This window comes from Salvelinus fontinalis, chromosome 8 (assembly GCF_029448725.1).
Source record: "Salvelinus fontinalis isolate EN_2023a chromosome 8, ASM2944872v1, whole genome shotgun sequence".
Classification (NCBI taxonomy): domain Eukaryota; kingdom Metazoa; phylum Chordata; class Actinopteri; order Salmoniformes; family Salmonidae; genus Salvelinus; species Salvelinus fontinalis.
Genome location: NC_074672.1, coordinates 14,748,425 through 14,764,323, shown reverse-complemented (window position 1 = coordinate 14,764,323; position 15,899 = coordinate 14,748,425). Strand labels below are relative to the sequence as shown.

At 44.6% G+C, this 15,899-nt stretch overlaps 1 protein-coding gene across 1 annotated transcript in view; it reads left to right on the top strand.

The window, feature by feature from the left end:
- Nucleotides 1-15,899, top strand: part of LOC129860661 (arf-GAP with coiled-coil, ANK repeat and PH domain-containing protein 3-like) — a 68,410-nt gene that overhangs the window by 26,849 nt on the left and 25,662 nt on the right. The window contains exons 2-4 of the mRNA XM_055931288.1: nucleotides 5,640-5,697; nucleotides 11,234-11,353; nucleotides 12,402-12,455. Of these exons, the coding sequence (XP_055787263.1) occupies nucleotides 5,640-5,697; nucleotides 11,234-11,353; nucleotides 12,402-12,455 (232 nt within the window). The remainder of the gene's footprint in view (nucleotides 1-5,639; nucleotides 5,698-11,233; nucleotides 11,354-12,401; nucleotides 12,456-15,899) is intronic.

Genomic DNA, 15,899 nt, shown 5'->3' with positions numbered 1-15,899 from the left:
TCAAGAGGAAAGAACACGAGTTACATGAGAACTCGGTAACTTGAGGGTTTGTAAGATTGAGATAACATGCTGAAGATACTGTAGCTACTGCATGTGTTGGGGTAGTAAGGTATTTTGTTTGCATTCGAGGCAACTATTTTGTTCTGCTCTGAAAATAGGTTAGGATGAATTTGTTTAAGAATGGCATAGTTGACATAGTTGGGGGCATCTGTCTGACCCTGCATCACACAGTGGCTGAGCAGAGGTCTGGGCAGGGCATGGGGTGATGAGGTATAAGGAGACAAGCAGCTAGCTAAGAATAACCCTGGATACAATTTAAGGCCAAAGGGAAGGGAGTACAGGCAATACACTCAGGGACAGAGACACCCCCCCCATCAACCACCCATTCAGCCATGCACAAGGGTCTCAATCAGAGCTCTAATGCAATCAATATTCCGACAAAATGCTGCCGACCCCCAGAGAGGAAGTGCCTTCGACACAATAGGGCCCTCAGACAGACCAGGGACCCGCCGTCCCCAGACCCCCTCCCACCCCCCTTTCCCCCCAAATAGCCCACTCTCCTCCCCACTAACTGACTGGAAACACCCTCTCTGTCCCCTGTCGTATCAGATGATGTTAACCCTGTCAGATAATGTTCCCCTAATGTCCCCTTCTTTCTACATGATGGTTTTTAGAGCTATCAAAGGTGAAATATTGATGATGGCTTATTGGCTCCATTTCTAGAGCAATAAAATAAACTGGGCAATGGGCAGCATACAAGTATACTCACGATTGATCAAACAGTCCAGTTAGTGATTACAAAGGATCACCTGAAGCTACTGCTCTGTTCAGTTTCACAGCTGTTCTCTCTCTCATTTGTATGCTGGGCTGTCTGCGGGTGTTCATTGGTTGATTGGGTCCCCCATTGGGGGGCGGGTTTGGCTTCCAGTAGGTTGGTGCGTCTCAGCTGGCGTTTGGTTTGGTTGTGGCTCAGGTGTTCAGTCAGTGTTCAGGGGTCAGTACCTCAGTTCTTGGTCCTGTCTCTGGCTCGTTCCTCTCCTCAGCAGACCCCCTGCTCATTACACACACAGGGCAGGCCAGGCCACCAGCCACCAGTCAGCTCTGCACCAGGCAAGGCTGGGTGGTGCTGGCTCTCCCAACCCTCAACTCTCAGGGGCCTCTGGCTCAGCGGTCTGTCCTCTCTTCTCCTCCATCAAGTCCATAGCAGTCTGGCCCTGCCTGCTTACTAATGACCATGACAGAGCTGCAGAATACATTTGGAAGTTTGGCTGTGTATGGGTGTTCTTATGCATATAGGCTTAATGCAAATGTTCAGCACCACAATACAACTCCTGCCAAGAACCTCAACTCTCTCCAGGGTAGCTGCCGTGTGTATCCAGTTGGAATGAGAAGTGGACCATGAAAGAAGCAAGGGAAAACAAAAGGCGTTTTGTGTTTGGAGTCGTTAGTTTGGCGTAGTAAACATCACCTCAGCCCTTCCCTTCCTTTACCCTGGGGAAGCTCAGTCAGCATGTCAATGGGCCAACAGCAGCCAGAGAAGCGCTTATTCAGCACAATAGTGCTGTTTATTATTTTTCAACTACACACACACACACACACACACACACACACACACACACACACACACACACACACACACACACACACACACACACACACATAACACACACACACATAACACACACACACGCACACTGCTCCAGATCTGCAATGTTCCATGTCAGAAAAAAACACTCCCAGATTCTGCCTGCTAGGCCAAGCTAGTACCTCCAGCACTACAGCATTCAGCTGCCCAAATCTGTTAGTGGCTGCTACTGCACTCTCTCGTGTGAGTTTGTTCATATTTCATCAGACATCAGGACACGCCATTAAAGTGTCCAGTCAAATAGGTCAATAAGGTGGACATAGCACTTCTTTGTGGCATGGAGTAAAGGAACTAAAGACATGTTTATTGATATTGAGTGGCAGTAAAGGTCTGTTGATCCATTGATTGGGCTACACAGGCTGTGGTCAAGGCTGTTGTGTCATATAACCTATCCACTCCCTGTGGTGTGACTGTGTGTAGAGTAGGGGTCGACTGACGGACTTCCACAATGGGATCCACCGCAGCCCACTTCGGGAGGGTGGTTACCATGGCAACGGGCCTAGGGGGCGCCGTGTGCATCCATTATGGAAGTCACGTGCAGTGAGACGGGGCGATGGGAGTGAGGGCATGGGGGAGCAGCTGTCCCCCAAGCCAGCCCCCGACCACACGGGAGAAACATCTGGAAGGCTAACAGCTGCAGGGGTTCCAATCCATGTTAGCTCCACTAGGCTACTGTAGAGGAGAGATGTGTTGCCTGCAGGGGGACAGTGCTCTAATACTGGACAATTGACAGGAGAGGCTAGCCCCGCCTTCTATACAGGAGTTTTTAAACTAAAGCCCTTTCCTATCTAGCTTGTCTGTGCTTCACTGTTGTCCTTTATTGCCAATACCAATTGTTAATCAATAGCAACACTATTGATTAGATACTGTAGGAACTAGGAGGAGTGTTTACCGTTCTTCTGTGCTCACAGTCACAAGAAGAACAACTCCTTTTGGAAGTAACTTTGCAGAGAGAATAATCTGCTATTATAAATGGGTCACCGTTTCAGCATCACGCATTGCAGACACATGGGAGAGTGAAAGAAACATGGCATTTCAAGAACACTCACTGTCATGCTGCCTCTGGTGCCTACTGGTGGGTGCGGTCAGTAGGCCTAAACGTCTCAAATGGGAATCAGGTAAGGTCATAAAAAGGGGAATCAGTTTAGGTTATAAAAAGGGGAATCAGTTTAGGTTATAAAAAGGGGAGTCAGTTTAGGTTATAAAAAGGGGAATCAGTTTAGGTTATAAAAAGGGGAATCGGTTTAGGTTATAAAAAGGGGAATCCGTTTAGGTTATAAAAAGGAGAATTAGTTGAGGTTATAAAAACGAGAGTCAGTTTAGGTTATAAAAAGGGGAATCCGTTTAGGTTATAAAAAGGGGAATCCGTTTAGGTTACAAAAAGGGGAATCCGTTTAGGTTACAAAAAGGGGAATCAGTTTAGGTCAGAAAGAGGGGAATCAGTTTAGGTCATAAAAAGGGGAATCAGTTTAGGTTATAAAAAGGGGAATCAGTTTAGGTTATAAAAAGGGGAATCAGTTTAGGTTATAAAAAGGGGAATCAGTTTAGGTTATAAAAAGGGGAATCAGTTTAGGTTATAAAAAGGGGAATCCGTTTAGGTTATAAAAGGGGAGTCCGTTTAGGTTATAAAAAGGGGAATCAGTTTAGGTTATAAAAAGGGGAATCAGTTTAGGTTATAACAAGGGAAATCAGTTTAGGTTATAAAAAGGGGAATCAGTTTAGGTTATAAAAAGGGGAATCAGTTTAGGTTATAAAAAGGGGAATCAGTTTAGGTTATAAAAAGGGGAATCAGTTTAGGTTATAAAAAGGGGAATCCGTTTAGGTTATAAAAGGGGAGTCAGTTTAGGTTATAAAAAGGGGAATCAGTTTAGGTTATAAAAGGGGAGTCGGTTTAGGTTATAACAAGGGAAATCAGTTTAGGTTATAAAAAGGGGAATCAGTTTAGGTTATAAAAAGGGGAATCAGTTTAGGTTATAAAAGGGGGAATCAGTTTAGGTTATAAAAAGGGGAATCAGTTTAGGTTATAAAAAGGGGAATCAGTTTAGGTTATAAAACATAGAGCCATATGTTTGGTATTGATTAGGCAGTAGTATGGTTGGAATCCAAATCTAAGTCTGACCTTCCGATATTCCCTGTTCATAGTATTCAGGCATGCTCCTGTTGACTAACAGTAGTAAGAGTAAAGGCTGTGGCAGAGCGGAAGACAAGAGCACGTGGCGTCCTTCCTCCCCTGAGCCTGCATACTGCGGCCTGTGCCAGCCAACCGGCCTAATCTACAGTACCCATGGCCAGAGGGATGGAGAGAGCAAAGGGAAGGAGAGGGAAAGGGAGCGAGTAGGAGAGGGTGAGAGAGAAGAAGGGAAGAGGAGAGAGGGAGGATTGCGAGAAGGGTGGAGAGAGGAGAGAGTAAAAGAGAGAGAGAGCACTGTTGTGCGCTGCGGCCTCTATCTCCTCTCGTTCCAATATAAAACATGTGAGAGATTTTCTGCTGCTTTCTGCTAATATGGAGCTGTACAGTTACCCTCCAAAAGTATTGGCACCCTTCATAAATAAATGAGCAAAAAAGACAGTATAAAATAAATAATACAAATACTGAGCTATATTGTATGCTCAATAAAATGGGAAAATTATTTACTTTTAAACTAATACAATTGCTCAGAGTAAGAGATTTTTTTTAACAAGTAAAAAAAAAATCTAAAACAAGATAGTTGTCAAAAATATTGACACCCCTAAAGATTCTTATAAATTAAATCAAACAAAATGTAATCTGCATTAACATTCTACTTTTTAGAGTGAATCTCATCTTTCTCTGGTACTTTTGCATACTTTTTAGCTAGTACTGTAGTTCTGAATTTAGCGCTCACAAGCCAAAAGTGGTCACCCAAAAATGGCTTACTATGTCACATATGTGTAGATACAGTATGTGTACCACATCATTGCGCCCTCTCTCTCTCTCTCTCTCTCTCTCTCTCTCTCTCTCTCTCTCTCTCTCTCTCTCTCTTTCTCTTTCTCTTTCTCTTTCTCTCTGCTGTGTGTGCATCTATTAGCTGTCACTCAAATGGCTAGGAGCTAAAGTTTATTGGCTGGAACTTGAATTGCTAGGGGGCTGGCCCATGTAGGGGCTGTGTCCAGCCACTCAGATTCACATCCGTATTTGTATTATTTATTTCATACTCTCTTTTTTGCTCATCTTTATCAAGGGTGCCAATTCCTTTTGGAGGTGACTGTATGAGCTAAGAGGCAAGAAGAATCGATGATGTGTTTTTTGATTTACACTGACTGACTCAAGTCAAGTGTGACCTTCCCAGTCCCACAGGGTAGTGAGAAAGTATGGGAGGATGTTGAGAATATATGGCTAGAGATGAATTTGTACCTGTTTCATTGAGTTGTTCTAATTATGTTACAGCCCTTCACCTTCATATCCCTACATCACATCACCCTTTCATATGGTTTTGAAGCCATCTCACCCTTTCATATGGTCTCCAAGCCATCTGAGGAAGCCGCCACCGTGCACACCCACAGCTGAGGCTTGTATAAACAGTGGTGTGAGCTAGTGGCTAGGGCAGGGACAGCGGTGGGCCACTGTGTAACCCACTCCCTAAGAGCAGGACATAGGTAGAGGTCCCATATGCTTTGGCGTGGGGTGGTGGCAGTGACTAGATGAAGAGTTTTTCGGGGTGTGACTGTACCACAGCTGAACATCTTGTCACTCTGTTATGTCTGAGCTCAATTGTTTCCAGCGTCTCGCTCTGTCACTTAACTTGTTAACACTTCCCCAGAGAACTCCCAAACTAGGCCTGTTTCAGCTTGAACATGTCTGTGTTCAGATCCAAGAACATCACTGTCAGTCTAAGATTAATGTTACTTTCCCTTCTCTTTCCAAGGACATGGGAAATGTGTGGTACAGTCACGGTGTATGGAGCGAAAAAATCACTATGATAAATGCAATATAACTCTTCTCTGTACTGATAAAACCTTTTTTTTGATCTTGCAGGGCAAACATTAATGAAGTGGAGACGGAGGTGGTAGAGATTGAAGTGAAACTAGATAAGGTAAGAAACCTTTGTTTTAATAACCCTTTATCCTCCTCAGGAAGCCTTTTCAACTAGCCTCTATATCCTACTATCCCTGTAATATAAGCAATAGTATAAACTGGGTCATTTAGGTCCCTGATGCTCTTTGGCTGAAACGGCATTTCAGCCGTGTGTATATCAGACAATACCCCTGGTATGACCCAGAAAAACGTGTTTACTGTTCTATTTATGTTGTTAACCAGTTTATAATAGCAATAAGGCACCGTGGGGGTTCGTGGTATGTGGCCAATATACCACGGCTCAGGGCTGTATCCAGGCACTCCGATTCGTGTCGTGCATAAGAACAGCCCTTGGCCATATACCACACCCCCTAGGGCCTTATTGCTTAACTAAACCACTGTTCTCCTTCTAACTTTTGGCTTCAAGTGTTCAGTGGTTTTATTTTGATAGAAAGGATGTGATATATCCATTAGAGCATATTTAGGAGTACCTTTTGAGCTTACTGTACATCCCATCTACTACTACACCGATAATGGAATGAGAGTCCAGGCGTATACACTGAGTATGCAAAACATTGCTCTTTCCATAACATAGACTGACCAGGTGAATCCAGGTGAAAGCGATGACGCCTGATTGATGTCGCTTGTTGAAATCCACTTCAATCAGTGTAGACGAAGGGGAGGGGACATGTTATAGAAGGATTTTTAATCCTTGAGACAATTGAGACATGGATTGTGTATGTATGCCCATTCACAGGGTAAATGGGCAATACAAAAGACTTAAGTGCCTTTGAATGGGGTATGGTAGTAGATGCCATGTGAACCGGTTTGTGTCAAGAACTGCAACGCTGCTGGGTTTTTCATGCTCAACAGCTTCCCGTGTGTATAAAGAATGGTCCACCGTCCAGCCAACTTGACACAATTGTGGGAAGCATTATAGTCAACATGGGCCAGCGTCCCTTTCGAATGCTTTCGACACCGTGTAGAGTCCATGCCTCAACGAATTGAGGCTGTTCTGAGGACAAAACAGGGGGGGGACCTCAATAGTAGGATACTAATGTTTGGTATAGTCAGTGTACAGTACTGTATATTGCAGGATTAAAGGATGATGGTGATAGCAGCTACCAATTTAAACCAGTTAACCTGCTACACTGGAGTTCCCCGTACACACACACACACACACACACACACACACACACACACACACACACACACACACACACACACACACACACACACACACACACACACACACACACACACACACACACACACACACACACACACACACACACACACACACTGATTAGCAAAGTGGCATGCAGCCCTCCTATCTAGACAACCTGAGTAGGACAAGTAGGCTAGTTGCGGAGTCCTACTACTGTACATTTACACCCATCAGTATAACACTGTATGCTTGTAATGGGATGGCCTGACTTAAACCACTGAGTACTGAGGCGATTAAAAAGGAAAGCATAATCTCACACAGTCGACTTGCTTAATGTTTCAGCAGCTCAGGTTTGTGTGGGCTAAACGTGACGTGGCAGGGCAGGGGGGATAGGGACGAGGACTGACAACATTAGAATGCATTAGACTGCCTTTCAAAGCATCGGGTTACCCTCTAACGAGGAAGCCTGATGCTTTGTGGTAAATGCTCATGATGTCACCAGTCCATCTGTTCCATTTGACCGTGAATTATGTGAGTTATGTGTCTGTGGAGGTTGTTCTGCTGCTTCGCTCTCCCTTCACTATCATCACTGTTGGCATGAGCAATGACCGTGAAAAGTGCACAATGTCTCAGTTTGACATTATGTGAGGGTATGCGGCTCTTTGGCTCGTCAGATGTCATGATTTGGGTGTTAATATACTGTACGTACTGTACAAATAATGGAAACACTTGAGTTAAAAAATAAAAAATAAACTTTGGTCGGCAGGTAGCCTAGTGGTTAAGAGCGTTGGGCCAGTAACCGAAAGGTCGCTGGTTTGAATCCCTGAGCCGACTAGGTGAAAAATTTGTCGATGTGCCCTTGAACAAGGCACTTCACCTTAATTGCTTCTGTAAGTCGCTCTGGACAAGAACATCTGCTAAATGACTAAAATGTAAATGAGGGATACAAAGTACACTGCTCAAAAAAATAAAGGGAACACTTAAACAACACAATGTAACTCCAAGTCAATCACACTTCTGTGAAATCAAACTGTCCACTTAGGAAGCAACACTGATTGACAATACATTTCACATGCTGTTGTGCAAATGGAATGGACAAAAGGTGGAAATTATAGGCAATTAGCAAGACACCCCCCAAAACAGGAGTGATTCTGCAGGTGGTAACCACAGACCACTTCTCAGTTCCTATGCTTCCTGGCTGATGTTTTGGTCACTTTTGAATGCTGGCGGTGCTCTCACTCTAGTGGTAGCATGAGACGGAGTCTACAACCCACACAAGTGGCTCAGGTAGTGCAGTTCATCCAGGATGGCACATCAATGCGAACTGTGGCAAAAAGGTTTGCTGTGTCTGTCAGCGTAGTGTCCAGAGCATGCAGGTGCTACCAGGAGACAGGCCAGTACATCAGGAGACGTGGAGGAGGCCGTAGGAGGGCAACAACCCAGCAGCAGGACTGCTACCTCCGCCTTTGTGCAAGGAGGTGCACTGCCAGCGCCCTGCAAAATGACCTCCAGCAGGCCACAAATGTGCATGTGTCTGCTCAAACGGTCAGAAACAGACTCCATGAGGGTGGTATGAGGGCCCGACGTCCACAGGTGGGGGTTGTGCTTACAGCCCAACACCGTGCAGGACGTTTGGCATTTGCCAGAGAACACCAAGATTGGCAAATTCGCCACTGGCGCCCTGTGCTCTTCACAGATGAAAGCAGGTTCACACTGAGCACATGAGCACATGTGACAGACATGACAGAGTCTGGAGACGCCGTGGAGAACGTTCTGCTGCCTGCAACATCCTCCAGCATGACCGGTTTGGCGATGGGTCAGTCATGGTGTGGGGTGGAATTTCTTTGTGGGGCCGCACAGCCCTCCATGTGCTCGCCAGAGGTAGCCTGACTGCCATTAGGTACCGAGATGATATCCTCAGACCCCTTGTGAGACCATATGCTGACACATGCACATTTGTGGCCTGCTGGAGGTCATTTTGCAGGGCTCTGGCAGTGCACCTCCTTGCACTAAGGTGGAGGTACCGGTCCTGTTGCTGGGTTGTTGCCCTCTTACGGCCTCCTCCACGTCTCCTGATGTACTGGCCTGTCTCCTGGTAGCGCCTCCATGCTCTGGACACTACGCTGACAGACACAGCAAACCTTTTTGCCACAGCTCGCATTGATGTGCCATTCTGGATGAACTGCACTACCTGAGCCACTTGTGTGGGTTGTAGACTCCGTCTCATGCTACCACTAGAGTGAGAGCACCGCCAGCATTCAAAAGTGACCAAAACATCAGCCAGGAAGCATAGGAACTGAGAAGTGGTCTGTGGTCACCACCTGCAGAATCACTCCTGTTTTGGGGGGTGTCTTGCTAATTGCCTATAATTTCCACCTTTTGTCTATTCCATTTGCACAACAGCATGTGAAATTTATTGTCAATTAGTGTTGCTTCCTAAGTGGACAGTTTGATTTCACAGAAGTGTGATTGACTTGGAGTTACATTGTGTTGTTTAAGTGTTCCCTTTATTTTTTTGAGCAGTGTATATTGAAAGCAGGTGCTGCCACACAGGTATGGTTCCTGAGTTAATTAAGCAATTAAGATCCCCATCATGCTTAGGGTCATGTATAAAAATGCTGGGCAGGCCATTATTTTGGCTCCCATGGCTATGCCCCCACAGGATGACAATGCTCCCCATCCACAGGGCACGAGTGGTCCCTGAACGGTTTGATGAGCATGAAAACTATGTAAACCATATACCATGGAGTGTCTCAGTCACCAGATCTCAACCCAATCGAACACTTAGGTGAGATTCTGGAGTGGCGTCTGAGACAGGGTTTTCCACCACCATCAACAAAACACCAGATGATGGAATTTCTTGTGGAAGAATGGTGTTGCATCCCTCCAATAGAGTTCCAGGCAGATGTAGAAACTCTGCCAAGATGCCTTGAAGCTGTTCTGGCTTGTGGTGTCCCACCGTCCTATTAAGACACTTTATGTAGGTGTTTCTTTATTTAGGTTGTTACCTGTACTTAACTTACATCTTTTGGTATTAATTGTTGAATAAAAAACATATGTGAGACCATGTATCAAGTGTTATGCCCAAGGGTTTTCCAGGTTACTCATACTGTTTGGGTTTGAATTTGACTCACCCATGTTAACTCTCACCAGAAGCCCAAATCCACTAGCGTACTATCACAATACACAGAAGGGCATTACTCTACCCGAACATGAACCTACTGTCAAACCACTAATCCTGGCTCTGCCGCCTTGTCTTATCCCTCAGTAGGGAAACAGGTGGGACTCTCCTCTCAACAGAAAACACTGGCAGCCCATTTCTAGTTCTCTCCCTAGGAATTAGCATGAGAGGATATGGTCGGCCGGCCCTGAGTTGAGTCTGGCTAGGGGCTGTGAGGAAATGGCCGTTTGCTTGAGAAGGGTGAGAGAGAGAGAGGGGCTGGCCTTGATTCAATGTCTTGCAAATGTAGAAAGAAACAACACACATTGTAGTGAACCATAAATCAGGCTATGTGGCAGAAGTTCAGCTGTCAGAAGGTAAACATTGTGACAGGCCTTTGGTGACCCCTTAGAGTCAAGTCTTCCACCTCTCTTTAGATTCCTATGAACTTAGAAATGTGACTTGTCATCTTGCTCTGTATTTGTCTGTGTGTGGATTGGAAGAGCTCTTTCGACAGTTCGATTCTGTCCTATCCAAAATGTCCATGTTGCAACCCTAGAGTAGATAAATCAGTTTATAGATGAATCTTTGTGGTTGTAACCAACAAGTCTTTACACTGAAATCTACACCGTTAATTCCCCAGTCCTGGACCGCATTTCCCCCCTCATTAGTGGCATGTGTGTTAGTTGCATGCTTATGTCATGGGGTAACATAACAAGCCACATGAGAATGTGCTCCACCACACCACACATTATCATTGGTGATAATTGAGGGGCTAAAACTAACATGCAACCATAGGACACGCGTAATCGCCAAGTGTGGCGAGCATGTGTTTAAATGTACAAAATGGTTAGGTTGGGAATCTCCGTGTGGGAATATGATGTAGGTATTTGCTGTGGAAAGGGGGAAACTACAGTATGCTACAAGAGCTCTGTCCTTACATACGCTCTCGAATCTGAGGGGGTACAAATCAAGTGGCTGTTCTCCGTATTCAATCATAGGTTTCATCTCAGTGATATAATCACATGGATGGCCCATTCAAGGTTTTTATTTCACCAGTCCATTTATAGGCCAGAGAAAGTCCCTCTACTGTACACAGTATTTAAGATTGGAATCGATTTGTACTGTACGTAGAGAGGTATATAATTTGCTACCCTGTATGCGTGCCCTACTTTCCTCTCCCTACCTCATTCGCTGCACCTCTTTCTCTCTTCTCGCCTCCCCTAGTTGGTGAAGCTATGCAGTGGGATGATCGAGGCAGGGAAGGCATATGTCAGCGCCAACAAACTCTTTGTGAACGGGATCCGGGACCTGTCCCAACAATGCAAGAAGGATGAGATGATATCGGTGAGGTTCAGTTGGATCCGGAATGGCATATTCCGGAATGTCTAATGTAAGGTGTAATAAGTTGTCTTCTATGTGTTAGGTTACAGCCTCATAACCTTGTTATACTGTATTATGCACTTATCACTATTTACTGGATATTAATCATACACAACACACCTAGACTTTCTGCAGGTAGCCTAGCGATTAGGAGCGTTGGATCAGTAACGGAAAAGTCGTTTGTTCGAATCCCCGAGCCAACTAGGTAAAAAAATCTGCCGATGTGACTTTAAGCAAGGCACTTAATCCTAATTTCTCCTTGTAAATCTCTCTGGATAAGAACATCTGCTAAATGACTCAAATGTAAATGTAATAATATCTATGTCCGTCACATAAAATGTATTCCTACAAAGCACAAGCTAGCCTTTTGGTATGTAGTAAAACACGCTTGAATGTCTTGGGGCCAAGCTCTGCATAGTGCTTAATCTTGGAAGTAGTACTTTCCTGCTCTCTGACCGCGTGCCTGAGTCAGTCTGTGTGTGAACCTGATTACTCTACTAATGGATTAGTCAGTGTCAGTGGAAGGATCAGGCCTGGAGTGGAGGCTTACGACGGCAGGCCTACGTCTTGGTCAGGGTTCCAGCACCAGCGTCCTCCAGTACTTTCTCCATAAGAGCTGAGTTCACGCCAGAAGTAGTAGACTCGTTGCCGCTAACATTAAGTGGTATTAAAGGCCTGCTAGTGCATGGCTCTCCAATTGCTTCACCCTCAAGTCTAATTCTGAGGATCTTGTTAAACGCTGCTCTTATTTGTATTTTCCATTGAAAAAATTGAAAAGAGTTAGGCCTGCAATTATGTTTCCATTCTGTCTTAGTCTTGTACAATATGGGTGACAAAATAAATCTGTAAAATAGAAAAATGTTAACTTAATTTTACTATTTGTAAAATATAAATAAAATTAGACTTGGCATGGCAGCATTAGCGAAGGGAACAGGATCCCTCTCTGTCTCTAATCTTGTTAAAATGCTGTAATACAATATACTGAAGCTATTGTGGCTTGTTTTCCTTGCAGGAGTGCCTGGAAAAGTGCGGGGAGAGCCTCCAGGAAATAGTCAACTACCACATGGTAAGTCTCTCCTCCTTCCTTCCCTCTCTCTCTCTCTCTCTCTCTCTTTCTCTTTCTCTTTCTCTCTCTCCCTCTCCCTCTCCCCCTCTCTCTCTCTCTCTATCTATCTCTCTTTCTCTCTCTCTCTCTCTCTCTCTCTCTCTCCTTTTCTCTCTCTCTCTCTCCTTTTCTCTCTCTCTCTCTCTCTCCCTACTCCTTCTCTCTGTTCCCCAAACTGTACCCACATACTCAAATCCTGATACAGTACTGAAAGTCCATAGAGACCAGGTAGCACTGAGCACAATGATACAGTATCATAACATCTTGAAATGCTAACATGGACAGACATTTAGGCCTCGCAATGGTCTCTTATTCCCTTTAACACATGGCTGGGGGTGGGGGTCTGATCTGTCTTTAAATGATTCAACATGTAGTAACATTTAATTCACAAATCATTCAATGTTTCTTTTTCTCATTGTTCTCAGTTATGTGATGGCTCTGTCCTGACTCTGTATGTGGTCGTGTAACTATCACCATCTGCCAATCAGCACACTGCCACAGTAGATCAGAGGGCACGAGAGGGTTGGATACGGCATAGCAGCTGTCTTAGACTCCTTTAGTTGCTTTTGGAACGTGTGCAGTCTGGAAAATGTGACAGTGGAGAGACGCAGCCAGTTATCTGACGGGAACGCTATGACTGCGTAATGTTTAATGAAAACCGTTTCCCACAGGTTTTACAGTTAAAAATACACGTTTCCTTTACTTGGAGAGGTTTTTGCAGAAGTTATACCTGTTCAGTTGGCTACACGAGAAGCATCAAGGCAGAGTCACAAATTGCAATAACAACTTTGAATAGAAAAATCACTGCGTCGGCTGTATTTTTGGACATGTGGAGGCTAAGGGAGCGTCTACACAGACTAGCACAGACTTAGCTCCTTCCTGGAACCCAAAGCCCTGTAATGTATTGCTGTGTTGTTTCACCACCTCCCTCCAAACTCAGACCCTCTGCTCTCTATAGCTTCTTTGAAGTCCATTAGTCTAAAACCCTGGCGCATGTTTGATGTTTCTGTTAGAGGAGCGTGAGCTTCACATTCCTTCTGAGGCCAGGAAAAGCAAATCACCATTGCCTTTTCTATCAGGAGACTATATCTAGGGAGAAAGAGCAGCGCTATAAATGGGATGTTAATGGGTGAGGTCACTGAGGCCAGAGTGAATTAAGAGTGTAGGAGCTACAGGGATGACCCTGTCTGCCCCTGCTTTCATCATGCAGGCCTCGGTGCAATGTGATTCAGAGAAGCCAGCAAGACCTGAATTGGTCAGAGGATCAGTGAAGTGATGAGTAAAATTGATACAGTTCATCACAGTGCTTGTCCAGGGCTACAGCAAAAATGTTTACTGTTGGGGGTACTCGAGGACTGGAGTTGGGAAACACTGGTTGACTGTAGGTTCATCATTCATATCTTCACTCTTGGCCTTGTGTAACTGGTAAAGCCAGTGGCATTACTGTCTGTCTGGTAGAGACTGGAGGGTGCTGCCCTTCACCTGAGAGAGAGTGTTGGACAGTCTGATGAACACCCAGCTGGGAGCACCCTTCTCCCTCTTGTCTCCCCTCGCTCCATCCACTCTTAGTCTCTTCTCCACTCCCTGCTCTCCTTCTCCTCCCCTCTCTATCTCCCCTCTCTGCTCCCTCTAGTCCACATGAAAGCCAGCTTGCTGTACATTAGCATTACTGCACTCTTAGAAAAAAGGGTTCCAAAAGGACTCTTTGGCTGTCCCCATAGGAGAACCCTTTTTGGTTCAAAGTAAAACCCTTTTAGGTTCCATCTATAAACAAAAAAGAGTTCTAGCTGGAACCAAATAGGGTTCTTCAAAGGGTTCTCCTATGGGGACAGACAAATAATAGTTTTAGTTTCTAGAGAGCACAATTTGTTTCTAATAGCGTGAGTCTCAGTCGTGCTTTGTGTTGTTTTGATGTCTTGAATGAGGAGGAGCAGACCAAGGACACAGACAGGATTGATAGTGATACAGTATGTATGCTATGAAAGGAATCAGGGGGAATCTCTCTTTGGTCTGTAACATTATCTGACATGTGTAACTTTTTGACCAAATTCACATAGAAATGTGAGTTATAGCGCTGTCATTCTCATTAAAAGCAAGTTTAAGAGGCAGTAGATCTGTTCTAATACTGAGCAAAAATATAAATGCAACATGTGAAGTGTTGGTCCCATGTTTCATGAGCTGAAATAAAAGATCCCAGACATTTTCCATACGCACATAAAGCTTCTTTCTCTCAAATGATGTGCACACGTTTGTTTACATCTCTGTTAGTGAGCATTTGTCCTTTGTCAAGATAATATATCCACCTGATAAGTGTGGCATATCAAGAAGCTGATTAAACAGCATGATCATTACACAGGAGCACCTTGTGCTGGGGACAATCAAAGGCCACTCTAAAATGTGCAGTTTTGTCAGAAAACAATGTCTCTAGTGTTGAGGGAGCATGCAATTGGCATGCTGACTGCAGGAATGTCCAACAGAGCTGTTGCCAGAGAATTGAATGTTAATTTATCTTACCATAAGCCACCTCCAACATCGTTTTAGAGAATTTGGCAGTACGTCCAACTGGCCTCACAACCACAGACCACGTGTATCCACGCCAGCTCAGGACCTCCACGTCCGGCTTCTTTACCTGTGTGATCGTCTGACATCAGCCACCCGGACAGCTGATGAAACTGAGGAGTATTTCTGTCTGTAATCAAGCCCTTTTGTGAGAAAAAAATCATTCTGATTGGCTGGGCCTGGCTCCCAAGTGGGTGGGCCTATGCTCTCCCAGGCCCACCAAAGGCTGCGCCCCTGCCCGCGCCCCTGCCCAGTCATGTGAAATCCATAGATTAGAGCCTAATTTATTTATTTCAACTGACTGATTTCCTTATATGAACTGTAACTCAGTAAAATGGTAAAAATGGTTGCGTGTTGCGTTTATATTATTGTTCAGTATGTGTGCTCTATTCTGCTTCCTGTTCTTAAGTTTTAGTTTTTTGCATCTTTTACTTTCGGTTTTGTACACCAGGTTCAAACAGCTGAAAATACAATATTTTTGGTTATTGAATATATACCTATTTCACAGCGGTTTAGATGGTACAATGATTCTTTGCCTTGTTTTGTCACATAAACTGAAGTTAGGCGAACTATTCGAATTTTAGCACCCGGGACATTTCTGCATATGGCACCTTTAACATAATGATCTTTACACAGATCCCCAGTCAAAGTAGCCATGTCCCCTTTCTGATCTGACGATAAGGGCTTTGCAGTTTTTATCATCTGAAGCATCATTGTAAAACTACTGTAGGTTTTCATCTTTTAGCTACATCTTTGGTTTCTTATCGACAAAGGAGCAACATTTTGAAGTGGCCTTGAGTCTCCATGTGTCCATTCAGTAGTGTTGCAAGAGATTAATGAATAAGA